Consider the following 26,154-nt stretch of genomic DNA (forward strand, 5'->3'; position numbering starts at 1 on the left):
AGAAAACAACAAACAGTACACAAATGGCATCGATAGGTATTAAAATTTCAAAGAGGGGTTCGATTAGGGGAAAAAAGGAGTCTAAAAGGGCTCCTGCGGGAAAGTGCAGAAAGAGGGAGAACGTGACTCTAAGCCAACCCCGGGCTGGCCCAGGCCTCCAGCCCAGGCGCCCCGTGCCCTCTGGAGGCGGACAGGAAGGGGCCTCTCCCAGCCTCTGTCTGAGGGCCTCACCCCTCCTCTGTTGCTCTCCGCCCCCACGCCCCCCCGCCAGGTGGGTTTTCCTGCACGAGAAGGCGTACCAGGTGCGGGACACGGCCATCGAGTCCTCGGTGGTGACCAAGGTCAAGGGCTTCGGACGCTATGCCAACCGAGTCATGGACGTGTCTGACTATGTGACACCCCCCCAGGTACATTCCTCTGCCCAGCCCGGGACCCTGTGGGTACCCAGAGGCTGGGTAGCTTGGCGGGGAGGGGCCAAGGCAAGGAGCACCGATGGGATTCCCAGACCAGATGCCGTGGCATCAGTGATCCGGGGGACCCCTCCCCCAGCAGCTGGGAGGTGCTGGGGCCTGGGGCCTGCCTTCCCACTTTGCTAGGCAGCACTGGGTGTCAGGGAGCCGGGTTTCTCCCTGGCTCTGCTACAACCTGTCCTGAAATCGAGGGCAACACCCTGGGGGGAGCAAGAAGGGCTAGAAGGATGGCTGGAAAGAGTCTGGCTTGAACCCCACCTCTGCCTTTTGTTAGCCCCATGACCTTGGCCAGATCTCTGGGTGCAAGCCTCAGTTTCCTCATCTGTACAGTGGGGATAGCAGTTGTACCCACCTCTCAAACTGGCACTGTTGCATTTTCCCTCTCCCTCCTCCTCCCAAGGGCACCTCTGTCTTCGTCATCATCACCAAGATGATCGTCACGGAAAACCAGATGCAAGGCTTCTGCCCAGAGGTGAGGGCAGCGCAGTGTGGTTGGGGGAGGCGTGGGGTTCAGGGTGTATTCAGGGGCCCAGGGTCCAGCCCCTGGAGCTGCGTGGGACCCCCCACCCTCCACTGCCCCCCATCACTGCCCCCCGGGGTGATGGATCCTCCCTGCACCTGTCTACCTGCAGAGCGAGGAGAAGTTCCGCTGTGTGTCAGACAGCCAGTGTGGGCCTGAGCGCTTCCCAGGGGGAGGTGAGTGCGGCCCCCTCCCCATCCCCTCCCAACCCCACAGCGTCAGCCACGTCCCCGCCTGGGGAGACGGTGGGAATCAGGGGTCCTGGGTGGCGCTACCCACTCTGACAGAAGCCCGCCGCATGCCACCCCAGTGGGGGCTGCCCCAGAGCTGCCAGTCCAGGGGTGGGGAGCACACAGGTGTCCCAGGTGGCCAGGGCCATCAGGGACGCTCAGTGGGACGTGGGGGCTTGGGGGAGAGAGATTGGTTCCTGGCGTGCGCGTGCTAAGTCGCTTCAGTCGTGTCCGGCTCTTTGCAATCCCATGGACTGTAGCCCACCAGGCTCCTCTGTCCATGGGGATTCTCTAGGCAGGAATACTTGGGTAGGCTGCCATGCCCTCCTCCAGGGGATCTTCCCCACCCAGGGATCAAACCCAGGTCTCCTGCGGCTCCTGCATTGCAGGCAGATGCTTTACCGCTCAGGCACCAGGGGAGCCCCTGGTTCCTGGCGGGTGGCCCCGAGTGGCTTCCTAGAGGCAGGGACATTTGAGATGGGTCCTGAAGAACGGGTAGGATTTGGCAGATGAGGCTTCGAGAAGGGCATTCTAGGCAAGAGGAGCAGAGGCAGCCAAGGCTCGGAGGCAGGAAAGAGCCCGCAGTGAAGGGGTCTCCACGGTGAAGGGGCTTGGGACACGGGAGGAATAGGTCGTCCCCTCCGATCGGCAGGTCCCCGGCTGGGGAGGCCAGGAGGAAGGAGTCTGAGGAGCACGGGGCCCCCGGTCCACCTCCCTGACCCGGCCTTTCCCTCCGCCTGCGGGGTCCCTGTGTGTGTTGGGGGGCGTCCCGGATGGGGAGAGAGGGACGGGGTGAAGAGCTGGGCGTGCACCCAGCGATCGCGGCTCCACCCTCGCAGGGATCCTCACCGGCCGCTGCGTCAACTACAGCTCGGCCCTGCGGACCTGCGAGATCCAGGGCTGGTGCCCGGCGGAGGTGGACACGGTGGAGACGTAAGCACCCGGGCACGCGCCGCGCCTCTGGGCGCCCAGGTCCTGTCCACTCCCGGGGCGGGGGCGGGGCCGGGGCCGGGGCCCTCGGGAGCGTCTCCCCCAGACCCCGAGACGCCCCGCCCACGTGGCCGTCAGGATGTGCTCCCAGGAAGGTAGGTGGGCCCTCCTCCCGCTTCCGCCTCCTTCCTCCCAAGCTCAGGCCTCCTGCTCTCGCCCACAGGCCTGTCATGATGGAAGCCGAGAACTTCACTATTTTCATCAAGAACAGCATCCGTTTCCCCCTCTTCAACTTCGAGAAGTGAGTTCTCAGCCCCGTTCAGTTCAGTCGCTCAGTCATGTCCGACTCTCTGCGACCCCATGAACTGCAGCATGCCAGGCCTCTCTGTCCATCACCAACTCCCGGAGCTTATTCAAACTCATGTCCATTGAGTCAGTGATGCCATCCAACCATCTCATCCTCTGTCGTCCCCTTCTCCTCCTGCCGTCAATCTTTCCCAGCATCAGGGTCTTTTCAAATGAGTCAGCTCTTTGCATCAGGGGGCCAAAGGATTAAGTCCTAGCTCCTTCCTGAAGCCAAGAAGCATCGCAACCACCCCTCCCCCTGGGAGGGGGACACCCCTTCTTCCCCGACTCCCCAGGGGGAGACCTCCCCAGGGTGGACTCTGGGACTGGTTTCCCTGCCAGCCTCATGCACTGGGACTGAGGCCCCACACTGGGGCTTTGCTGGGCAGTGGGGGTGGGGGCAGGGACAGTGGACCCTGGGCCTGGAACGGGGGATGCCTCCAAAGAAGGCGAGGTCCTCTGCTCCCCGCCTCAAGCCCACAAGTGCGCGGGGTGTCCCTTTTCCCTTGGGGCAGCCCCTCTCCAGTGGTTCCCCGTTCAGCCTCTCCTGGTGGGTGTCCGCATGCAGAGCACAACAGAGGAGCCGAGGATAAGGCCGCCCACCCCCACAGAGGAGGGCGGCGGTGCAGGCCATGGAAAGGCCAGGGGCAGAGGTGGGGGGTGGGGGGGCGTGAGCATCCAGAGGGCAGGGGCTGGAGGGAAACCCAGGCGTCAACCCTCCTCCACTCCCCAGGGGGAACCTCCTCCCCGACCTGACGGCCGCAGACGTGAAGACCTGCCGCTTCCACCCAGACAGAGCCCCCTTCTGCCCCATCCTGCGGGTGGGCGACGTGGTCAAGTTTGCGGGGCAGGATTTTGCCAAGCTGGCCCAAACGGTGAGGACCAAGCCACTCTTGCCTTGAGTTTGGGGGGGCCCTTTGGCCGGTGGAGGGGGTCCTGGGGGCCGGGGAGGAGCTGCAATGTGGCCATGCCCCGGGTGGGGGCACCCCAGACCTGTGCCCGGCCTGTGCCCGCACCTGCCCGCAGTGCTCCTGCCTGCCTAGCTCCTGCCCACCCTCAGCCCCCTCTCCCCCGCTCCTGTCTTCACGCTCCACATGCAGGCAGAGGACTCCGATCTCCCAGGAGCGCCCACACCACGGGAAGGTGGATCAGTGGTCACTTCCCTGCGTGAGAACTAAGGGACTAAAGATAACCAAAAAACACCAGGGACGTCCCTGGTGGTCCGGCAGTTCAGGGCCCGCCTTGCAAAGCTGGGGCAGCAGGTCAATCCTGCTCTGGGAACTCAGATCCCACCTGCTGTGGGGCAGTTAGGGCCACATGCGCAATACAGGGCAGGCCTCCACAAGAGCCAGCACCACGGGGAGAAAAAAGGATGCGGAAAACAGGAATCAGAGAGGCCCAGGGGCTGTGACCCTCAGCTACAGCGCTTCTTTGCTAAGGGACGCGTGACAAAGCCCTCTTCTCTCCCCCGACCTCTGCCCTCCACCCGCTCCATCAGAGGGCTCAGTCCGCCCCCTTCTCCTTCCAGGGCGGAGTCCTGGGCATTAAGATCGGCTGGGTGTGCGATCTGGACAAGGCCTGGGACCAGTGCATCCCCAGATACTCCTTCACCCGGCTGGACGGCGTTTCGCAGAAGAGCAGTGTCTCCCCGGGCTACAATTTCAGGTAACCGCGCCCCCGTCCCCCGGGGCTTTGCGAGGAGGCGGGCACCCTGACACATCAGGCCGCAGTGCCCCCCAGGAAGAGAAGGCGCCACGTTCCCCTCTTGGGTTTCGGCTCAAAATCAGGGAGGACTTTCCAGCCATTGGCCACTCGGAGACCCCATGCGGTTCTCCAAGCTCGCCGTCAGGGGCAGGGACCCCGCGGAGGGTTCACGCTCCCAGCTGGCAGTTAGGCCCCGAGACCAGGGCCTCCTGGAACATTTGGTTCCTTGGTTCTGAACCCATTCCGAACTCCTCCGGCTCTGAAGCTGTGGGGCGTCCCATTTGTCCCCTGCACCAGAATTTTCTGAGGTTTCTTCCTTCACCAAGCAAGGGTGATAGCTCCTATCGTTTTCTCAAAAGGTGGAAATTTTGTATCTCTGTCCGTAACCAAGAGATTTCATCTGAGTGACAAGTAATGATTACAGTGTTACTGTTAGCTCCTCAGTGACTTTCCAAACAAGAACTCGGTCTTTAAATACCATCTCATTTACATTCCCAATGGCTTTGAGACATAAGGGATCCCTCTCCCCATTTTGAAGAAAGGGAGAGAAAAGAACTTGGGGCGAACCATTGGGAACCAGCTGAAAGCCCTCCTTCCATCCCCATTTCCTTATCTATGAACCTTATTATCTTGAGCTGATCAGATCAATGTGTGGAAAACTTCAGCTCTCTGGGGGCGGGGGGCGGGTTCCCTTAGTTTTTAAGGTCCTAAAATTTCTGGCAGGGTCCTGATTAAGAACACAGTGTTATATACTGTAAACAGCCTAAATTAGGTAAATAGGCAGGAATCAGGGGACAAAATATGATTAAGAATGTATTTCAATTATATATTCAAATTTCCTCTATTATAATGGTATTACCCAACATAATGGCATCCATAAGCGAAAAAATCATTTTCCTTTTTTTAATCTTTGTTTGTAGTTTTAAAAAATAATTATCCACTCCTTTATGGACAGAGGAGGCTGGCAGGCTACAGTCCATGGGATCTCAAACAGTTGGACACAACTTAGAGACTAAACAACAACAAGAAGCTTTACAATTAATAGTTTAAAATGTGTGTGTGTTCTCTGGAAAGAAGCATTTTTTTAAAATTGAAAGTGCCTTTATAATCAACTCTAAACTTAAAAAAAAAAAAAAAAAACCCATAGGAAACAACACATAATTTAAAGTAGGTTAAAAATACTGTTTGGCTCCCTGGCAGAAATTGTCATATTTATTCAGTCAGTACATCACACTGAAATCAATACAAAAGATATTTGTATGGTGGCTTAAAATAGTAACATATTAATAAAAATTCTTGTGATCTAAACTGCAAGTCTTCATCTTCATAACTTCCCTCTGGCCACTGGGAATTCTTCAGCCCTCCAGCTAACTCATCTGGTGGGAGAGCTTGTGAAGAGTAGAGATACGAAGAAGACCCCGACTCGAGGTCTCATACAGCTTTAGAGGAAAGTCTTTCATTCCAAGAAGAACTGGTTTGGAGTTCTCATCTTCTGTTGGTCGTGGTGGGCTCACCCACACACGCACTGCATCCCTCCCCTCTGTCACCCTAGGCACAGCAGGACATGAGTTAGACCTCGTCCTAAATAAGTGAAGTGAAAGCCGCTCAGTCGTGTCCAACTCTTTGTGACCCCATGGACTGTACAGTCCACAGAATTCTCCAGGCCAGAATACTGGAGTGGGCAGCCTTTCCCTTCTCCAGGGGATCTTCCCAACCCAGGGATTAAGCCGGGTCTCCCACATTGCAGATGGATTCTTTACCAGCTGAGCCCCCAGGGAAGACCAGTCATAAATAAGCCTGGGTTAAATGTGGAGAGACAGGTCAGAGGGTCTTTAAGGACCCTGCGAGCATAATCCCTGGGGGCCCCAGATAGCTGACCCTCCCACCAAAGATCTCCAGGCTAGAGTGTTGTTTTTGTTTAGTTGCTCAGTTGCTCTTTGCAACCCCATGGACTGCAGCACTCCAGGCTTCCACACCAGTCCTTCACCATCTCCTGGAGCTTGCTCAAACTCATGTCCATTGAGTCGATGATGCCATCCAACCATCTCATCCTCTGTCGCCCCCTTCTCCTCCTGCCTTCAATCTTTCCCAGCGTCAGGGTCTTTTCCAATGAGTCAGTTCTTCACATCAGGTGGCCAAATATTGGAGTTTCAGCTTCAGCACAGCCCTTCCAATGAATATTTAAGACTGATTTCCTTTAGGATGGACTGGTTGGATCTCCTTGCAGTCCAAGGGACTCTCAAAGAGTCTTCTCCAACAGCGCAGTTTGAAAGTATCAATTCTTCATTGCTCAGCCTTCTTTATGGTCCAACTCTCACATCCGTATATGACTACTGGGAAAACCATAGCTTTGATGATATGGACCTTTGTCAGCCAATTAACATCTCTGCCTTTTAACACACTGTCTAGGTTTGTCATAGCTTTTCTACCAATGAGTAGGCGTCTTTTAATGTCACAGTTGCAGTCACCATCCGCGGTGATTTTGGCTTCAGTGTGAAGAGGCAAACGTGCTCTATTTGACCCTTATGGTTTAAGAGTTTCTAGAGAGCCCAAGGAGTAAGGGCGCAGGGGGCGTCTTTGTGGCCCTGGCTCTGCCTCCTCAGAGCACCCCCCAACCTCACTCCCCACCCCGGGGAGCCAGCCACTGCCCTCGTGTTGCCGCAAACTGCAGGCACCACACGGACGCCCAATGCTGAGCTAAGATCACCTGTCAGGGAGGCTCCTGGCCACCGATCCAAAACCTTGGAGAAGAGAACAAGGGTTACGGCCGGGCTCATTCAGTGGATCCTGTATGCCCGCACCATAGAGTCTCACGAGGCTCCTTGCCAGTGTGTGAAGTGTCCCATGTGTATTTGCTCAAAGCTCCTCACCCCCTGCCTAGGAGGAGCTTCCCTCCCCCCACTTCACAGATGAGAAAGCAGAGGCTTGCGAGTGAAATACTTCTCTCGAGGTCACAGAGCCCATAAGCGTGGGTGCCTGGATGCAAACCTGTTTTCTTGGCTGCTTTCCAACCCAACCAGGGAGGTTAGAGACATTCACCTTTAGCACAGTCAGTGTAGTTGGTACGTTCATCCCCACTTTAAAGACAAAAAAATCTGAGGTCCAGGGAGGCTGAAAGACTAGTTGCTGCTGCTGGAGGCACCATTCCTAGCCCAGCCTTTTGTCTCCCAAACAAATTCATCTGCTTCTTCCTCTCCAACAGAGGCTAGATTTTTTTCCCCTCCAACGTCCTGCTGTTGCCATTTGCTCTGGAGGTAATGGAATCATTCAGCCAAGATTCAGCCTTCTTTTAATCTGCAAACTCAGACGTTCAGAGGCAGCTAGAGACTCGCGTTTCCATCCTTAATTACTTCTGCAGCTCCTTTCCAAATGCCAGCCCCCACCCCAAGGATCTTGAGGATCTTTGCCTGCAGAAGTCAGAGACTTAGAGAATTTATAGCTGTTGAAGGCACCTCGACTAACGTGACCATTTAACAGATAAGGAAGTAGACCCTCCAAAGGGGGAGGTGATGGGCCCAGGTCACAGGTGCATGTTAGAGGAGCCTTAGAGGCCATTTGCTCCCAGTTCCTATGGCAGTCTCTGCGAAGCAGCCCCAGACGAGGTCTGTCTGTCACTGACGGCCCCAGTCATTGGAAAGGTGACCTCATATTGAGCTACAACGCGTCTCCCTTCCACTCCCACCCAAAGCACCTGGTGCCATCCATCTAAATTAATCTTTCTTTGTGTGATCTCCTGAAGGTTCCCATCTGTCCCTACCTGAAATTGAGTGGAAAGATTTTATTTTTACTCTTAGGTCTCTTCTACATGGTGTAAGGTTTCAAAGGCCATTTTAACTTAGTGTTTTCATGAGGCTTCTCTCCAGGCACCTTGAGAAGGTGCAGTTGCTGGGTTCATCCACATCAGTCCCAGACAGAGCGAAGCATTTCTAAAAATAGGAACCGGCATGACTCCCCTGGAGGTCCAGAGGTTAAGACTCCACGCTGCCGATGCAGCGGGCATGGGTTTGATCCCTGGCTGGGGAACTAAGAGCCCACAGACCATGCAGCATGGCCAAAGAAATTTTTTTAATTATTAATTTAAAAATTTAAGAAATAAGAGCTGGCGAGAGTCACCAGTTCCAGGGTGCACACGGTGAGAGCCACCCCCGCAGAAGGGCTTCTGCGTGCCGGGTGCCCCCACGGCTCAGCGGGGCAGGATTCTAACCAGAGACCTGCCTGCATTCCCCAAAGGGCGGGGGCAGGCAGTGTTGTGGGGCACCGAGTGTCCCTCTGCCCGTGAACGGGCATGTGCATGCGTTTGGGGATGAGTGCATATGAGTGAGCGTGTGCGTCGGTTGTGTGAGTTGGTGAGGCTGAGTGAGTGTGTCAGGGAACACGTGTGAGTCTGAGTGAGTGGCTGGGCAGAGACAGTACAAAGACGGATTGAAAATACTGTATCAGTCAGGGTCCCAGCGGGAAGCAGATGGCACCTGCCGACTGGGTAACCGGAGGAGGGTTGAATAAAGGGCCTGTTTCAGAGCGGAGAGGAAAGCCTCAAAGGACCATGCAGCGTCCACAAAGGGGGCAGTAATGGGACGTTGGTGACGGTCCAGGTCTGAAGGGACGAGGGCAGGAAGCAGTTCCCAGTCCCGAGACACAGAGCCGCAAGCAAGAGAAGCAAAGGCCGGGGCAGCCCAGAGCAGGGTCAGACAGGGAGGAGCAGAGTCAGGCAGGGAGGAGCGGGTTCAGGCAGGGAGGAGCAGGATCAGGTATGGAGGAGCAGGGTCAGCTATGGAGGAGCAGGGTCAGGCAGGGAGGAGCAGGGTCAGGCAGGGAGGAGCAGGGTCAGGCAGGGAGGAGCAGGGTCAGGTATGGAGGAGCGGGATCAGGCATGGAGGAGCAGGGTCAGGCAGGGAGGAGCAGGGTCAGGCATGGAGGAGCGGGGTCAGGCATGGAGGAGCGGGGTCAGGCAGGGAGGAGCGGGGTCAGGTATGGAGGAGCAGGGTCAGGCAGGGAGGAGCGGGGTCAGGCAGGGAGGAGCGGGGTCAGGTATGGAGGAGCGGGGGTCAGGCAGGGAGGAGCGGGGTCAGGCAGGGAGGAGCAGGGTCAGGCATGGAGGAGCGGGGTCAGGCAGGGAGGAGCGGGGTCAGGCATGGAGGAGCGGGGTCAGGCAGGGAGGAGCGGGGTCAGGCATGGAGGAGCGGGGTCAGGCAGGGAGGAGCGGGGTCAGCTATGGAGGAGCGGGGTCAGGCAAGGAGGAGCGGGGTCAGGCAGGGAGGAGCGGGGTCAGGCAGGGAGGAGCGGGGTCAGGTATGGAGGAGCGGGGTCAGGCAAGGAGGAGCGGGGTCAGGCAGGGAGGAGCGGGGTCAGGTATGGAGGAGCGGGGTCAGGCAGGGAGGAGCGGGATCAGGTATGGAGGAGCGGGGTCAGGCAGGGAGGAGCGGGGTCAGGTATGGAGGAGCGGGGTCAGGCAGGGAGGAGCGGGATCAGGTATGGAGGAGCGGGGTCAGGCATGGAGGAGCGGGGTCAGGCAGGGAGGAGCAGGGTCAGGTATGGAGGAGCAGGATCAGGTATGGAGGAGCGGGTTCAGGCAGGGAGGAGCAGGGTCAGGTATGGAGGAGCGGGGTCAGGCAGGGAGGAGCGGGGTCAGCTATGGAGGAGCGGGGTCAGGCAGGGAGGAGCGGGGTCAGGCAAGGAGGAGCGGGGTCAGGCAGGGAGGAGCGGGGTCAGGTATGGAGGAGCGGGGTCAGGCAGGGAGGAGCGGGATCAGGTATGGAGGAGCAGGGTCAGGTATGGAGGAGCGGGGTCAGGCAGGGAGGAGCGGGGTCAGCTATGGAGGAGCGGGGTCAGGCAGGGAGGAGCGGGGTCAGGCAAGGAGGAGCGGGGTCAGGCAGGGAGGAGCGGGGTCAGGTATGGAGGAGCGGGGTCAGGCAGGGAGGAGCGGGATCAGGTATGGAGGAGCGGGGTCAGGCAGGGAGGAGCGGGGTCAGCTATGGAGGAGCGGGGTCAGGCAGGGAGGAGCGGGGTCAGGCAAGGAGGAGCGGGGTCAGGCAGGGAGGAGCGGGGTCAGGTATGGAGGAGCGGGGTCAGGCAGGGAGGAGCGGGATCAGGTATGGAGGAGCGGGGTCAGGCAGGGAGGAGCGGGGTCAGGTATGGAGGAGCGGGGTCAGGCAGGGAGGAGCGGGATCAGGTATGGAGGAGCGGGGTCAGGCATGGAGGAGCGGGGTCAGGCAGGGAGGAGCGGGGTCAGGCAGGGAGGAGCAGGATCAGGTATGGAGGAGCAGGGTCAGGTATGGAGGAGCAGGGTCAGGTATGGAGGAGCGGGGTCAGGTATGGAGGAGCGGGGTCAGGCAGGGAGGAGCGGGGTCAGGTATGGAGGAGCGGGGTCAGGCAGGGAGGAGCGGGGTCAGGTATGGAGGAGCGGGGTCAGGCAGGGAGGAGCGGGGTCAGGCAGGGAGGAGCAGGGTCAGGTATGGAGGAGCGGGGTCAGGCAGGGAGGAGCGGGGTCAGGCAGGGAGGAGCAGGATCAGGTATGGAGGAGCGGGGGTCAGGCAGGGAGGAGCAGGGTCAGGCAGGGAGGAGCGGGGTCAGGCAGGGAGGAGCAGGATCAGGTATGGAGGAGCAGGGTCAGGTATGGAGGAGCGGGGTCAGGCAGGGAGGAGCGGGGTCAGGTATGGAGGAGCGGGGTCAGGCAGGGAGGAGCGGGGTCAGGTATGGAGGAGCGGGGTCAGGCAGGGAGGAGCGGGGTCAGGTATGGAGGAGCGGGGTCAGGCAGGGAGGAGCGGGGTCAGGCAGGGAGGAGCGGGGTCAGGTATGGAGGAGCAGGATCAGGTATGGAGGAGCGGGTTCAGGCAGGGAGGAGCAGTGTCAGTAGAGACACCCAGCACAAGCCTGACAGCTTTCCTCTGTGAGGTCACAGCCCTGCCCTACCTCCTGGAGGCCTCTGCGCCTTCCACGCCCCTCGGAAAGCCTTGATTGCCCAACAAAAATGCATGTATTCACACGTGTGAGCAATTTGGCAGGTGATTTCGTTTTGTACAGGATCCTCAATTTCTACGAATAAGGCGAAGCCCACGCTCTGGATAGTAAATCCAAGCCAGAGTAATGACCGGGAAGCACTCTTCCCTCCCCCAGTCCTACTCCTTTTACGGGAAGTTAACCTCTTGGGCAGTTTGACCATCTTTTTTTTTTTTTTTTTCTTTCTCTGCATTTATATTCATGCAGCATAGAATTCCAGGGCTTTGAAGACCTTGAAAAACTTATCCCTGGACCTCAGATTGGGAGCCCCTAGAGTTAAGTTGGAAGAGCCCTCTCAGACCTCTTTTTGATAGGATTTATAGCTCATCATCTGCCCCTCACCCCCAAGGAAGGCTCAGAAAGACTTTGAGACTTGCCCGAGGTAACACGGCCCATGAAGAGGAACCCAGGGACCTGATCTGTGGCCACTAAGCAGCTGTCAGGGATATAGCCCCCCACCCCAAACCTGATTGCTGGAATGACAGAATCAGAACCGTGCATTTAGCATCATTGGATTTCTTGTTCCTCCCCTGAGAGCTCCCAAGACAGCTTTGCTATACTAAAAGGCAACGCGGTTTTGGATTTCCTCTCTCGGAGTCTGGGACAGAAAACACTCGTTCAGCTGCGAGATGTTCCTCAGGCCGTAGGTGTTTCTAGCGATCGTTTGGTGTTGGAAACGTCCCCACCGCAGCTTTCATGAAACTCTGAAATCTGGCGCGTGTTCCACTTCCATGTTGCAGAGAGTCGGCGCGCTCTCAGGCCGATTGACAGAGACAGAATCGAACGGCACCCTTGGCTTTGATCGCACTTTCTGCAATCTGGATTTTTCTCCTTCCAAAAGCCATAGAAAGTGTGATAAAATCAGTCATTTCCATCAGTTCTGCAGAAACACGTGCAGGTCCTCTCGGCTTGGGTGTACGGGTTGGAATTCTCTCTCCTCCGATTTCATCGCTGCTTCCTTTGGCTCAGGGTGAGAGGCGAGGCAATGAGAGCGATCCTGAATTCATTCAGCCCTTTGTCACCCCCGTGTCTAGCCACAGGACGGGTAGAGGATGCTGGCTGACACTCCTGGGCACTTAGGAGCCTGACCTTGGCGAGTGGTCTTTGTGGGTTACCCATCGCCTCTGAAGAGGGCGGATTTTATAACTGGAAATCTGAGGCTCAGAGGTTGCATCTCTCTGCCCCTAGACTACACAGCAGTTAGTGCTGGAGTTGGAATTCGAACCCTGGCGGGCTGACCCCCGAGCTTGTGTTCGCAGCCCCAAGCATGCTGGCAGGACTGGTATGGTCACCCCCATTTTACAGATGAGGAAACTGAGGCCAAAAAAAAGAGAGATCACTCCCAGGATCAAACAGCTAGTAACTTAGCTCTCTGGTATATCTTCCAGCTTTGTGTCCATTGATCTTTCCCTGCCTTGTTAAAGATAAATTATTAGTAGTATGTTTTTTAAAAAAAGATCCAACACACCATATTTTAAATGTCTGCCTTTGCGGTCGGTTAGGTTCCTAGAACGTGAGTCAGTCAATGTAACCTGGGACCCTTCTTGCAGGGGAGGAGTCCCTGCCTGCTGGATGTTGCCTCAGCCCCATGCAAGGAGTTTGCCAGGAGATATTTTCCCGTCAGTGTGAAAAATCAACTGTAAAAGTATATTTCGGCTGGCAAAATTACTTCCCACCAGGCAGAAGCTTTGCTGAGAACGCCACCTCCCTCCCTCAGACACCCAAATTCCAGGCCCAGGTTTTCCCTCGCAGGTTCAACCCGGATCCCGCACGTTCGTTGCTGTTTTCCTGCTGTTGTAACAGTTATGTGTCCCTGCTTTCGGAAGGAGTTTCCACCACTCCCTGGGAGAGGGATCATTTCTAAACAGATGTCTGAGAGCTTCCAAGGGATTTGTACGTGGTGATAAAAAACCCTTCTCCATTCAGTTCAGTGACTGCCGGGACTGCAAATATCAGCTCAGCGTGTGAAAGCGCCATTCAGGGTTGAAGGGAAGGGAAGTGAATGAAAGTTGCTCAGTCGTGTCCGACTCTTTGCGACCCCGTGGCCTATACAGTTCAGAATACTGGAGTGAGGAGCCTTTCCCTTCTCCAGGGGATCTTCCCTACCCAGGGATTGAACCCAGGTCTCCCGCATTGCAGGCGGATTCTTTACCCGCTGAGACACGGTGGAAGCCACTCAGGGCTGGAGCTGTCAAAAGGTGAGCTGGGCAGCTCCCGCCCGTGGCGCCTGCCCCTCACTGGAAGTGTTCAGGCAGCGGCAGGAGACCTGTCCAGGCTAAAGTGTGGAGGCTTTGGGGCTTTCTTTTAACCTCCAGTTACAACACGTGCTGTGTTTGCTTCGTGGCTGACCGGGAGAGAGCAGGACCAGTTCCTAGGATCAGGGAATTGTTTTTTTTTTTTAACTTTTAACTTTACAGTGTTAGGTTGGTTTCTGCCAAACATCAGCATGAATCAGCCACAGGTATACACATGTCCCCTCCCTCTTGAAGCCCCCTCCCGGCCCCCTCCCCATCCAGCCCCTCCAGGGTGTCACAGAGCCCTGGGCTGAGATAACTTTATCTGCTGCGGTGAGTGGGCTGCTCACTGCAGCGGTCTCATGGGCTCCAGGGCAGGTGGGCTCAGAGGTTGTGGAGCATGGGCTTACTGCCCCGAGGCCTGTGTGATCCTCCCAGGCCAGGGGTCAAATCCACGTCCCCTGTTTGGGCAGGATGACTCCCAACCATGGGACCCCCAGGGAAGACCCAAGCAAGGAATCTTTAATCTAGTAGAGATGATAAACCTGCACTCAAATAACAAGAATGTTCTCACACACACACAAATCTGGCGCTGCGGCAAGCCAAGAATAATAAAGACGAGGTAGAGGGGAAGCAGAAGAGAGGTCCAGGCAGTGGTTCAGGCTTTGCCGCAAAAACTCAGTGTGATTTCTTGGCAAGCCCTCCTTCCCTCTGTGGGCCTCAGTTTCCCCCTCTGTAAAATGGGCTGGCTACAGGTGAGCATCTCTAAGCCTGATCCAGTGCATGTGGGCGTCTGGGGAAAGGCTTTGGAGACTCTGGCTGCTGAAGCATGCACTCTTTATTTACAGACCTGTGATGTGTACCCCCCCCCCCCCCCGCCCCGAGAATGAAGCTTCCACACTGCCCTGCAGCAGCACCTCTGACAAGTGATTTATTATGGTAATTGAGACTTGTAACTTACTCATTCTTTGTTGCTGCCGGAGGCAGGAGGAAGCACGATGCATGCGCACGCGTGCACACATGCGCGCGCGCGCACACACACACACACACACACACACACACATGCAAGCTTCTAAGTATTGGCAGGCCTCAGAAGTGTCTGATTCAGTCCTGTGCTGAGGGCATCCTATCTGGCCTCAGAACAGGTGTCTCTGCGAGGGGCCTAGCGGGAAAGCCGGCTCGGCTGGGGTTTGTGAAGAAGCACACACAGGGCTCCCACTCCCGGCCCCCCAGCCAGGGCAGAGGATGGAGCCGGGGTCCCCGGCAGGGGCCGCATCCACAGAGTGACCCAGCTCCAGGTAGGCCCACAGTGAAGCCGGGCAGCAGCTGGTGGAATCAATACCCCACCTTCTGCTTCCTGCCCGCTGGTCCCCAGCCGGTGCCTCCCACCCACCAGCCCCCCACTGGAGACCAGGGATGAATCGGGGGCAGGAAGGCAGCCTGTGGAGGCCGGAGACCAGAGGCTGGGTGCTGGGGGCCTTCCCTGGGGTCCAGTGATTAAGACCCCGAGCTCCCAGTGCAGCGGGCATGGGTTCAATCCCCGGTCAGGGAACTAAGATCCCTCCTGCCTCATGGAGCAGTCATAACAGAACAGAGAGAGGCTGGGTGTTAGGACAGGTGACCCTTCAAACAGCTGGGCTCCGGGGGCCCCCTGTACCCCGAGGGCCAGCCCTGCCAGTCGGCGCCCCCTCCCAGGCTTCCCCCCGCTTCCCAGCTCAGCACGGGCAGGTGTCTGGGGTCTCCTCTCTCCCTGACAGTTCTGGCATCATTGCATCAGAGCCGCACTGCGCTTTCCTCCACGGCCGCTGTGTTTTCACAGGCAGCAGCTGAACGAGCTGCCGGCCTGCTCCGAGACTGCAGCCAATGCTCCCTTCAAAGCCTCTTCTCGCAGGGAAGCGGCAGGGGGTGGGCAGGGAGCTGTGGATTCCAGAGGCACCATTTGGATCCCAGCTGTGCCCCCTTGCTGTATTTCCATGGCGCATCTGGGGAAACCGAGCCCGAAGCCCTGAGCCCCAGGTTTTGTAGCTCCTCCGAGTGGCAAAGCCAGAGTCCCAGTCCAGGACGGTCTCATTCCAGGGCCCCTAAGCCACCAGCTGCCACTGTGGAGCTGCTGTTGTGAGAAGCCTCGATGAAATGACGGGTGTGGAAGCCGCTGGCCTAGAGCTCAGCGGGAGAAAGTGCTCCACGTACATTATTTCCCTGCACTGTTCCCACCAGCAGCATCTACTTCCCCACCCAGCCAGCTGTCAGATCTCAATGTTTCTGCTGGGGAGAGAGAGACAGCCTTTTTTCCTGCCTTGTCCTAGCTCCACCTGACGAATGGGGAGAAACGCAGATGCCCCAGTCGGTAGGAGGAAACTCGGAGGCCAGCCTTGCGAAGCTCCACTGTGAGATGTCAGGAGTCTGAGAAATCCATTTACCCTCCAAGAAGCATTTACCGGACTCCTTGCTGGACTGGGCAGGCCCTCGCACAAAAAGAGACGGGGAGATCCGGCTTGTAGTTAATGGTCCCCAGTTGTTGTTCTAGAAACTATTTCTGTGTGATCTGGCCATGGTGGGTCTTTGCTGCGGCATGCAGGATCGTCGCTGCAGCCCACGGGGTCCCTAGTTGTGACGTGCGGGCCCAGGAGCTGCAGTGTGGCTTAGCTGCTCTGACCAGAGATCAGACCCGCGTCCCCTGCATTGCAAAGCGGCTTCTTGCCCACTGGACCACCAGGCAGGTCCCGAGAGTCCTAATTATTCGCTACAGTCTGGGGTGGCAGGTACTGGAGCAGAGGCCTGGGTCCCAGCAGAGACAGGAAGGGTAGCCCGAAGGGGTGTTACAGCCTCAGCGCTGCAGTCCTAAGCCCGCGTGCCTGTGTGCTAAGTTGCTTCCGTCATGTCAGACTCTGCAACCGCAGGGACTGTAGCCCACCAGGCTTCTCTGTCCCTGGAGTTCTCCAGGCAAGAATCCTGGAGTGGGTTGCCATGTCTTCCTCCGGGGGATCGTCCTGACCCAGGGATCAAACCTGCATCTCTTGTGTCTCCTGCATTGGCAGGCAGGTTCTTTACCACCAGCGCCACCTGGGAAGCCAGCACGCTGGGAAAAAAAAAAAAAAAAACAGCAGTGATTTGCAGTGCGTGCCGATTTCCGTGGTGTAAACACTCCACCCTGGTCAATTTTGAGCCAAAGCACGCAGCCCCTGACCTTGGCAGTGGGAAGAGAGACACAGGCGAGCTCCCAGGGTGAGGTGCGCCAGCCAGGCCGCTCCCGCTCTCTGCTCCACCCGCCAGCTCTCTGAGCTTTTCAGGACGCAGCATCCTTGCCCTCAAGAGGGCCTGCAGACCCCTCAGCCGGGCAAGCTGCCCCAGCTCTGGCTGTTCTTACCTCTCAGGTCTCCGCGCTTCAGGTCTCAGCGTTCAGGCCGCTTTCACACGAAGCCTTCCTTGACCCGCCAGCCTCCGTGCCCTGTGCTCTTGCATGCAGTTTTACCGGAGGATGGGTCTGCGTGGCTCGTTCCTATTTCTCTTCCTCACCTGAGAGCAGAGTTTGCCGGTGGATCGGCGGTGCCCAGCACCACGCCTGGCGTGGAGCAGGGTGCTCTGAAGAGCTGTGGGGAGCAGAAGTGAGAGGCCGTGGAGATGGGCCCTGCGGGATGACTAGGAGTCTGCGCGGTGGGGAAAGGGAGGAGAAGGGGCATCAGGGGCAGAGGCACAGAAGTCAGCATCCACGGAACGTGTCCGGGGGGTCCAGAAGGCAGGCAGCATGGTGTGCAGGCCATGAGGGGCCTCTGCCGGTGAGGCTGGGACTGCCGACCTGAGGCTTGGCATTCCAGGCCGAGGAGTTGAATGCAGACACCATCCTCACTGACCCCATTTCCTAGCCGAGAAGACCAGAGCCAGAGAGGCAGGAATCAGAGGATTTGGGAAAAATCAGGGCTCAGCCACGGGGTGGGGCTTCCTGAGTGGTGCTAGTGGTAAAGAATCCACCTACTAAGGCGGGAGACATGAGAGACGCAGGTTCAACCCCTGGGTCGGGAAGATCCCCTGGAGGAGGGCATGGCCACCCACTCCAGTATCCCTGCCTAGAGAATCCCATGGACAGAGGAGCCTGGCGGGCTGCAGTCTGTGGGGTCACAGAGATGACTGAGTGACATGGCCCGCATGCAGGGACAGGGTAGCTCAGCCCTTCTGTTCACTTTTCCGCTTATTCATTTATCTGTTGGCCGCATCACACAGCTTGTGGGGTCTTAGTTACCAACCAGGGATCAAACCCCAGGCCCGTGGCGATGAAAGCACCAGGTCTGAACCACTGGACCACGGGGAATCCCATGCCCTTCTCCTTCCTCGGTGAGGTGGCTGGGGTCCTTCTTTGGACACTTCATGGCTCGCCTATGCTCTTTTTAAATGTTTATTTTATTTGTCATTTACTCATTCAGCCGCTCCGGGTCTGAGCTGTGGCGCATGGGATCTTTAGGTGCGGCATGTGAGTTCTTCGTTTCGGCATGCAGGACCTAGTTCTCCCTGACCAGGGATTGAATCCGGGCCCCCTGCATTGGTGGCATGAAATCTTAGCCGCTGGAGCACCAGTGATGTCCCCTAGCTTCTATTATTTCACTTTGCCTCGTTCTTAGGATGAGGAAGGAAACGGACATGTCTTGAGCACTTACGATGTATATCAGGGCACCATCCCATCCCCGTCCTTCCTGTAGCCTTTTTATTCTCACTTCTCGACCAAAGCAAAAAGCTCAGAGAGGTTGAGTGACTTGCCCAGGGTCAAAAAGCAGGTTAACAACAGCTGTGGAACCACACGTCAATCTCCTAGACTTCCTAAGGAGGTTTGCTCCTCGCAATGTGGTGTCCTTGGAATTTGCCCTCTCTCTAATCTTGAGTGACTCCCCAGTTTTAGCTCATTCTTTGTTCTTCCACAAACACTTCTTCCCTCTGAGCCTCAGTCTTCTGAGCTGTGACATGATGGTGGTGGTTTAGTCGCTGAATCGTGACCAACTTGCAACCCCATGGACTGTAGCCTGCCAGGCTTCTCTGTCCATGGGATTCTCCAGGCAAGAGTACTGGAATGTGTTGCCGTTCCCTTCTCCAGGGGATCTTCCCAACCCAGGAATCAAACCCAGGTCCCCTGCACTGCAGGCAGAGTCTTTCCCAGTGACCGAGCTGTGAGGGAAGAGTTTGTAGTAGTCAGGGTAAGTACTGCTAGCTGCTGTAACAAATAGCCCGTGCAGCTCAGCGGCTCAGCGGAGGCTTACGCCTTGCCCGAGGCACCGTGCCCTGCGGGTCAGGATGGGAGGAGAGCTGTGTGCAGTCCTCTGGGGGTCCCGCCACCCTGGGGTCAGCCTCCTCTGGGGTCTGAGTTCTCCCCTGGCTCCTGGGCACCCTGCCACGAGGGTGGCACACAGCCCTCACACGCCCGAGCCCAGCGGTAAGAGACCTCATCTCTGTTCACAGTCTGTTGACAAGAACTGGTCCCGGGGGCCCGGATAAGGGCGAGGCGGCTGGGAAACCCGGTCCAGCCGGGTGCCAAGACGGAAGATAACCCCAACCCTGGTGTGCCCGGAGCCTGTCTCTGCCACAGGGTGGGGCCAGATGCTGTGATTCCCCCCACCCAGCCATACCGAGTGCAGAAGTCAGGACGCCTGGGTCGCTCCCGTGTCTGCCGCCGGGGCCTCCCCCTCACCCCCCAGATGAAAGCCGTTCCTCCTCCCACCCTCGCGGGAGGAGAATCGTCCCTGCCAAGCCTCCTCTGAGGGCGTGTGGGCGGCAAGATAATGATCTGAGCGTGCTCACTGCCTCTTGGAAGGCAGGTGCTGGAGGGAAACCAAGTCCGCTTTGGTTCTTCTCTCTGTTCCCTTCACATTCCTTCCCAAGATAAATTTAGCCAGCCGTGCTCCGAGCGGCGGTACCCAGGATACCGACTTTTTGTTCTCCGAGCCCACGTCCAAGCGTTTCCCACGGCTGCGGCCATGAGCCGGGGACGCAGTCCTCAGGAGCGCGGTCCCGGTCTCGGCCCTGTGCCTCTGTGACCCCCGCCTGCCCCGACCCCAGCCCTCGCTGCCGCATGTTTCAGACAAGGGCCCTGAATGCTCCAGTGACCTGAGACAGAACGCAGAACACAGAAGGGCTTTCAGATCCAGCGCGAGGGCTGCTGTGTCCTTCCCAAAGAAAGAAAGGAAAGAACCAAAGAGTAATTACGGCCACTTAGCGCCCAGAGGCAGAATAGCTCTGGTGGAGAGCACAGACTGAGGAGTTGCAAGTGTGCATCGGAATTCCAGTTCAGGCAACGACCTTGTCAACTGTCTCCCCATCTGCAAAATGGGCCAACACTGCCTTCTTCTTGAGATTTCCTGAGAAGCTCAAGAGACGTGCGTGTTTTCTGCTGCTCTGTAAATGCGGATGCGGAGATGGAGATGCTTCATACGTGGCCTCAGGCCAGCCTGAGAAAGCCGCAGCGAGGACTTTCTGGAGCCTTCTGCCCACACCAGACACTTCTTCTGCAAACTTCCTGAGCTCTCCCATGAGGCCTGCTGGCAGAATTAGGTTCTGGGGCCTCCTCATCTTTACAGGAACGATTTCCTTTCTGGTGTTCGTCCTGCTCTCTTACAGCTGGTCTGGCTCAAGCTTGGTGCTTTTTGCCTTGGTCTGTGAAGCTCTGTGCTGCCTCCACCCAGACCATACTGGCCCTAATCTTCTTTTACATACTTTTTTATCTGACTGCACCAGGTCTTATTGGCGGCATGCAGGATATAGTTCTGCATCCAAGGATCGAGCCCAGGCTCCCTGCACTGGGAGCACGGTCTCATAGCCTCAGGACCACCGGGGAGGTTCTGATACTCACCAAACTTTTGAGGATGAGGTAGCTGCTGCCGTATTTCCTTGTCCTCCAAGTCTTTTTTTTTTTTTTTTCCTTTTCGGCCACACTGCACGCTTTGCAGGATCTTAGTTCCCCGACCAGGGATCGAACCTGGGTCCCAGCAGTGAAAGCACCGAGCCCTAACCACTGGCCAGCCAGGGAACTCCCCCACCAAGGCTTTGCCCTTGGGGTTAAGTGGCTGCCCTTCTTGCAGCCTCCTTCGCAGGCCTGGGTTCATTCTACCACTGTCAGGAAGACCCTTCTGTCTTCCCAGCCTCCAGCTGCAGAGCCCCCGCAGGAAACACATGCCCGGGCCAGCCTCCCCAGAGGCCGTTTTCTCCCTGAATCCTTTCAGCCTGTCTGAGGCCTCCAACAGCAAACAGGTGCTTCCCTCAGGCACAGGCAGGAATAGAAGGTGGACCCCCTCTCCCCACGCTCCCCCCGACCCAGACAAAGCTCTCCAGGCCCGAGCTTCCTGCCTGTGAAGTGGGGGAGGGGAGGGCCGGAGTCCCGGGAGGGAACAGTTAGGGGTCTCAAAAGGGGCGACTGCATAGATGCACTCTTCGCAGAGCTGGGCAGGCCGCCCTGCAGACTCTGGGCCTCAGGCGGGAGGCCAGCCCGGCTGTAGGCCCCGCAGAGGAGCCGGGAGACAAAAAGCACCCTGCCTGCCTTCCCTTCACCCTCTGGCCACCCACGGGCACCTCCCACTGGCAGGAACACCCCGACCCAGAGGGCAGGGGCCTGGGCGGGAGTGGCCTCTGCAGAGAAGGGCAGAGAGGACGTCCGACTCGGCGGTCAGGAGCACGCCCACCTCAGAGGGTGGGCTCGGGGGTCACCCCCTCACTGACTGCGGAGGAGGTCTCAGCACCCCCCGGGTTATAGACATCGGAAGTGAAGCCTCAGGGGCTGAGTCCCAGGAAAGAGCCCACACCTGCAGCCTGTGGTGGTGGAGTCTGGATTTAAGCTCGCTTCTGCCTCACCCCGGGGTTCCCAGAGCTGACGTGCGTGCTGGATGCGTCCCTCAGTCCTGTCCGACTCTGCGATCACACGGACTGTGGCCCACCAGGCTCTTCTGTCCATGGAATTTCCCAGGCAAGAACACTGGAGTGGGGTGCTAGCTCCTCCCCCAGGGGATCTCCCCGACCCAGGGACTGAAGTCGAGTCTCCTGCACGGGCCGGTGGACTCTTTACCGATGAGCCAGCGGCGACAGTAGCCGACATTTACGATTTAAGGTGGCTCGTCCCCCGACAAGTGACCTCCTCCCCCCGCCGTGATCCTTCCGTTATCTGTCCCCTCGGGCTCAGCACTTCATTGTCCCCGCTGGACAGTTTGGAAGGCAAGCATCCCTGGGAGGGGCTTCGTGTCAGTCGCCGGACACGTCCAGGGAGTGAGTTTCTCAGCTGTCCCCTGTTCTGAGAGAGGCCCAGGACGGGCCTGGGAGCCTCCAGGAACTGGAAACGCTGAAGGGGAGGCGCCCGAGAGAAAGACCGACGTGGACGCTGCACAGCTGCGGAGCTCTCCGTGCCCCTTCTCGGTCACCCCCTCACCGAGTCCTCACCCTCTTCCTGGGATGCTGACATTGGGAGCCTGTGTTACCGCTTTGGGGCAGCAGCCCAGAAAGATTACCCTTCGCTAGGGTTCGTTTCCCAGGCGGCACCAGTGGTAAAGAATCCACTTGCCAATGCAGGAGACATAAGAGACGCAGATTCCATCCCTGGGTCGGAAAGATCCCCTGGAGGAGGGCACAGCAACCCACTCCAGTGTCCTTGCCTGGAGAATCGCATGGACAGAGGAGCCTGGCGGGCTACAGTCCATGGGGTCGCGAAGAGTCGGACACAATTGGGCACACGCTCACACACACACTCAGAGTTAGTTTCACCCATAACCACGTAGAGGGAAACGCGCTGGCTTTAGAAGCCCAAAGACAAATGCAACTCAAGTCCTGGCTGACTGTGAGACGGCCGGTAGACGCCTTCACCACCACAGGCATCCCCGAACGGGGTGACGCCCACCTCGCAGTGTTCAGTGAGGGTGAAACGTGACCACTCTGCTCAGCCTCCCGCACAGTTCCTGGCGGACACAGCAGTCCCGGCCGGGGATGCTCAGAGAGCAAGTGCTTGAACGGGGCAAATCCAGCGCTAGGTCTCTGCCAGTTGAGTCACCCCAAACCGGTCATTTAACCCCTAGAGCCTCGTTTGAAAAGTAGGGCAGTCACACCCTTATCCCACTGGCTTCTGAGATGCGGTGTCTAAAAGCATTTATTATTATTATCATCATCATCATCATCTTGGCCACACCTCGTGTCATGTGGGATCTCAGTTCCCTGACCAGGGTTCAAACCTGCGTCCCCTGTGTTCTAAGCACAAAGTCCCAACCAGCGGACCGCCAGGGAAGTTCCTGAAAGCCGTTTTTAAAGCCGCCCTATAAAAGCACTTTAGGGATCAGTGTGTTCCTTCACAGTATCGGCACCGGGGAGCCTTCCCGGGTGCTTGCTGACTTTGTTCCAGACCCTGTTCTCAGCCCCTGACAGTGTGACTTCACTCCGTTTTCATGGCAGCGCTCAGGAGCAGGGCTTCTGTACTCTGCTCGCTCGCAGATGAAGGAACGGAGTCTCAGGTTAAGTGACTGCCCCGCGTTGCTCAGCTGGCAAGTGGCAGAAGCAGGCTTTGAATCCGAGCAGGCCGAGCCGTCCACGGCAATGGGCACACCCGTCTGGGAGAGGACTCCCAAAGAGAGAACCGAGGAAGCCGGGAGTCCAACGGGGCTCACACTTTCCTACACGCCAGACTCACTTAGAGCAATCAGATTTTTAGGAGGCAGCCTCCCGGGACCTAGTCCTGAGATGCTGGTTCTCTGGGTTCAGGGCAGGGCCTGGAGATGCGCCTCCTTAACAAACCCCTCCAAGGTGATGGCTGTGCAGGCGGCCAGCTGGGCACACGGGGAGGACCGCGGCCGGCGTCCCGCCCCACCGTCGGGCAGGGCTGGGCGGTGAACGAGGGCTGCGGGGCTCCAGGGGACCCTGAGGGTCCAAGCGGGAGAGACAGGCGCCCACAGCGGGCCCGCGCCTCCCGCTCTGGCCTCCAGGTTCGCCAAGTACTACAAGACGGACAACGGCAGTGAGTATCGCACCCTGCTGAAGGCTTTCGGCATCCGCTTCGACGTGCTGGTCTACGGCGACGTGAGTCCTGGGCCGGGGGCGGGGCGAGATGCAGGCCCTTTCTGGGCCCTCGAAAGGCTCCTTCGGGGGCCGGGTTCTGCGGCTGACCCGCCCAGAGACCCTCGCTGGTCGCATTACGCAGCGGGGGTCGGGGGGGAGGGGGCGCACACTGGTCCCCCGAGAGGCCTTCTGGCTCCACTGCCGCCCTGGCTGGGAGCCCCAAGTTTAGCCTCAGGCCTCACCGGACCTGCTGAGCATCCTGCGCGCTCACCTCGGTCTTTGTGCACCAGGCTGGCAAGTTCAACATCATCCCCACCATCATCAGCTCCGTGGCGGCTTTCACCTCAGTGGGAGTGGTGAGTGCGGGCCCTCCAGGCTCGGTCACGGTCACGGTCAGGCCCTGGGAGGAGTGAGGGGAGAGGGGGGAGGGGGAGGGGAGGGGGTGGGGGGGACCCTCTTCTGCCTGGAGCCATCCCCTCCGCGCTGGGCCAGCATCTCCTGTCCTGGCGCCCACGTGGCCAGCGCCCCCCACCACCCCCCCACCCCGTTACCAAGTCCCTGTTCCCCATCACCGTGAAGGTGACGGGGTTTGGGGTGGTGGGGAGGAGACCCCAGGGTTCCCAGACCCGAGAGCCAAGCGGGCGCAGAGCCCCGCTCCCCGGGGTCGGGCACACGCCCCCCCGCCCCCCACATTTCCTCGGCTTCTCCCAGTGCATTTCAGGGTGGGCCCACCCCCCGGAGCTGCGGAGGTGGGTCCCAGGGACAGAGCAAAGCCCTTGGATGTTTTCCTAAAGGAAATGTCAGCCGGGAGGCTCTGGAGAGCTAGCCGCACCCCCAGGGCAGTCCTGCCCCGCCAGAGCTTCCCGCCACCCTGCCCCCCACCCCCTCGCCCACAGCGCTCAGAGCCCCCAGCTGTCCCGCCACCCTGCCTCCTGCCCGCACGCTCAGAGCCCCCCACTGTCCCGCCAGCCTGTTCCCCCGCGCCCCCACCCCCACCCCGCAGCGCTCAGAGGCCCCGCTGTTCCTCCAGGGCACGGTCCTCTGCGACATCATCCTGCTGAACTTCCTCAAGGGAGCCGACCAGTACAAGGCCAGGAAGTTCGAGGAGGTCAGTGGTGGGGGGCGGGGGGGTCCACGAGAGGCAGGGGAACGGGGCAGGGAGGCAGCTGGACCCTGGACTGTCCTGGGTCCATGAAGGGGAATTCACTGGGCGGGGGGCTGTTCCGACGGGGCGGACCTTGGCCGAGCGCAGGGCGTGGTCATCGCTCTTAGCATCCCCACCCACTCGTCCTCCCTCGGGGTGGGCAGACCCTGCTGTGGCTTGCCTTGGGGCTCACTTTGCCCTTGAGTTGCATGGGAACAATCTTGGGGTCACCCCGACTTTCCCTAGCTCCCCTTGGACCCAGCCGTGAGCCCCGACGGCTGAATCCGCCACACGGGGGCCCAAGGGAAGACCCCGCCCACGGTCGGAGCCCACTCATGCCAGCGCTTCTGCCTGCAGGTGAGCGAGACCACGCTGAGGGTCTCCGCCTCTGCCCACCAGGCGGACACTGGCGACCTGACCACGGAGGAGAAGCAGTCCACGGACTCGGGCGCCTACTCTATCGGCCACTAGGGCCTCTCCCGCCAGCCGCAAGCTCAGCCTTGGGCTCCCAGCCTCCCGAAGGGGGACCCCGCAGGGCGGGGGGGGGGGAGGGGGGGCGGGATGGGAGGGAGAGGGGCTCACATTTCCGCTGCTCACCCCCGGGGCCACAGCCAAGGCCTGGGTCTGACCGCTGCCCTGCAGAGGTGTCCTGCTCCCACGAAGACCTGGTCTCACCTCACCCCCTGCCTCACCCCGTTCTACTTCCCAGGACCCCCAGGGCGGTGGCACCTGGCCATCCCCCTTCCAAAGAGTAGAGACAAAAACAGAAATGACCGTGGGCCACGGGAGGCCACCAAGCCCAGGCACCTTCACACGTGTTAGCTCATTTACTCCTTAGAATAGTCCTGCGAGGTAGATATTAGGTTCCCTCTTCTGAAGATAAATGGAGGCTCAGAGAGGTTGAGTCGTTTGCCCCGGGACACACAGCCCGGAAGCGAGAGAGCTGGGCTTTGAACCCGGGTCTGACTCACTCCATCACTCCCACCCCACCAGGAGACAGGGGACACCCGGAGGCGTCCGCCCTTCCGCTTCAGCCTCCTCGACCATGACCACCATCGTTCCCGCTTCCTCACGAGTGCGGCCCTTGCAGTCCCCAGGAGCTCAGGCAGGCCCCGTGTCAGACGGGGGTGCAGGGTCCCTTTCTCTGACTTGGGTGGATCCCAGACGCAGAAGGAAACAGGAGACGTAACCGTTGGTGAATTTTTCCTTCCCTCACCTCAAGCCAGAGAAGGGAATCTTCTCGTTTTCTCTGGGATCCCCACAGGGTCGTACACATCCAGGCCCCTCACTCAGGAGCCCAGCTAGGTGCCCACTCCCTTGCCTGGGGCGGGGTGGGCTTCCCACCTGGTGCCCTGTTCCAGGAGGTCAGCGGGTCTTCTCCATCACATGGACAAAAAGGTTGGGCGAGCAGCTGGTCAGCGGGCCTGTCCCTGCGGGGCCCAAACGAGGTGGTCGGTCTTCTGACATTAAAAACTAAAGGGGCTTTAGGAACCCTGTTGTCTGATTCTCTTCCTTACAGATGCGCAAACTGAGGCCATGGAAATGGCTCGTCCGTGGTCCTACAGTTAGCGAACCAGAG

General features: G+C 58.6%; 1 protein-coding gene across 1 annotated transcript; it reads left to right on the plus strand.

Annotated features, from left to right (window-relative positions):
* On the plus strand, positions 1-25,046 carry P2RX3 (purinergic receptor P2X 3). The gene is made up of 11 exons (XM_061142057.1): positions 1-407; positions 871-942; positions 1,103-1,166; positions 2,060-2,153; positions 2,374-2,451; positions 3,229-3,370; positions 4,024-4,160; positions 23,359-23,452; positions 23,722-23,787; positions 24,462-24,539; positions 24,933-25,046. The coding sequence occupies exons 1-11, from the start codon at positions 24-26 to the stop codon at positions 25,044-25,046; spliced, it is 1,323 nt and encodes a 440-aa protein (XP_060998040.1). The 5' UTR covers positions 1-23.
* Positions 25,047-26,154: the final 1,108 nt, after the last annotated feature.

The sequence above is a fragment of the Dama dama genome, chromosome 1 (genome assembly GCF_033118175.1).
Source record: "Dama dama isolate Ldn47 chromosome 1, ASM3311817v1, whole genome shotgun sequence".
NCBI classification, from domain to species: Eukaryota; Metazoa; Chordata; class Mammalia; order Artiodactyla; family Cervidae; genus Dama; species Dama dama.

Excerpts from the sequence above, each read along its gene's own strand:
- P2RX3 (XM_061142057.1), top strand. The coding sequence starts at position 24 with ATGGCATCGATAGGTATTAAAATTTCAAAGAGGGGTTCGATTAGGGGA. Across the intron at positions 2,452-3,228 it reads CCCCTCTTCAACTTCGAGAA|GGGGAACCTCCTCCCCGACC; the intron begins GTGAGTTCTCAG and ends TCCACTCCCCAG. Across the intron at positions 4,161-23,358 it reads TCCCCGGGCTACAATTTCAG|GTTCGCCAAGTACTACAAGA; the intron begins GTAACCGCGCCC and ends TCTGGCCTCCAG.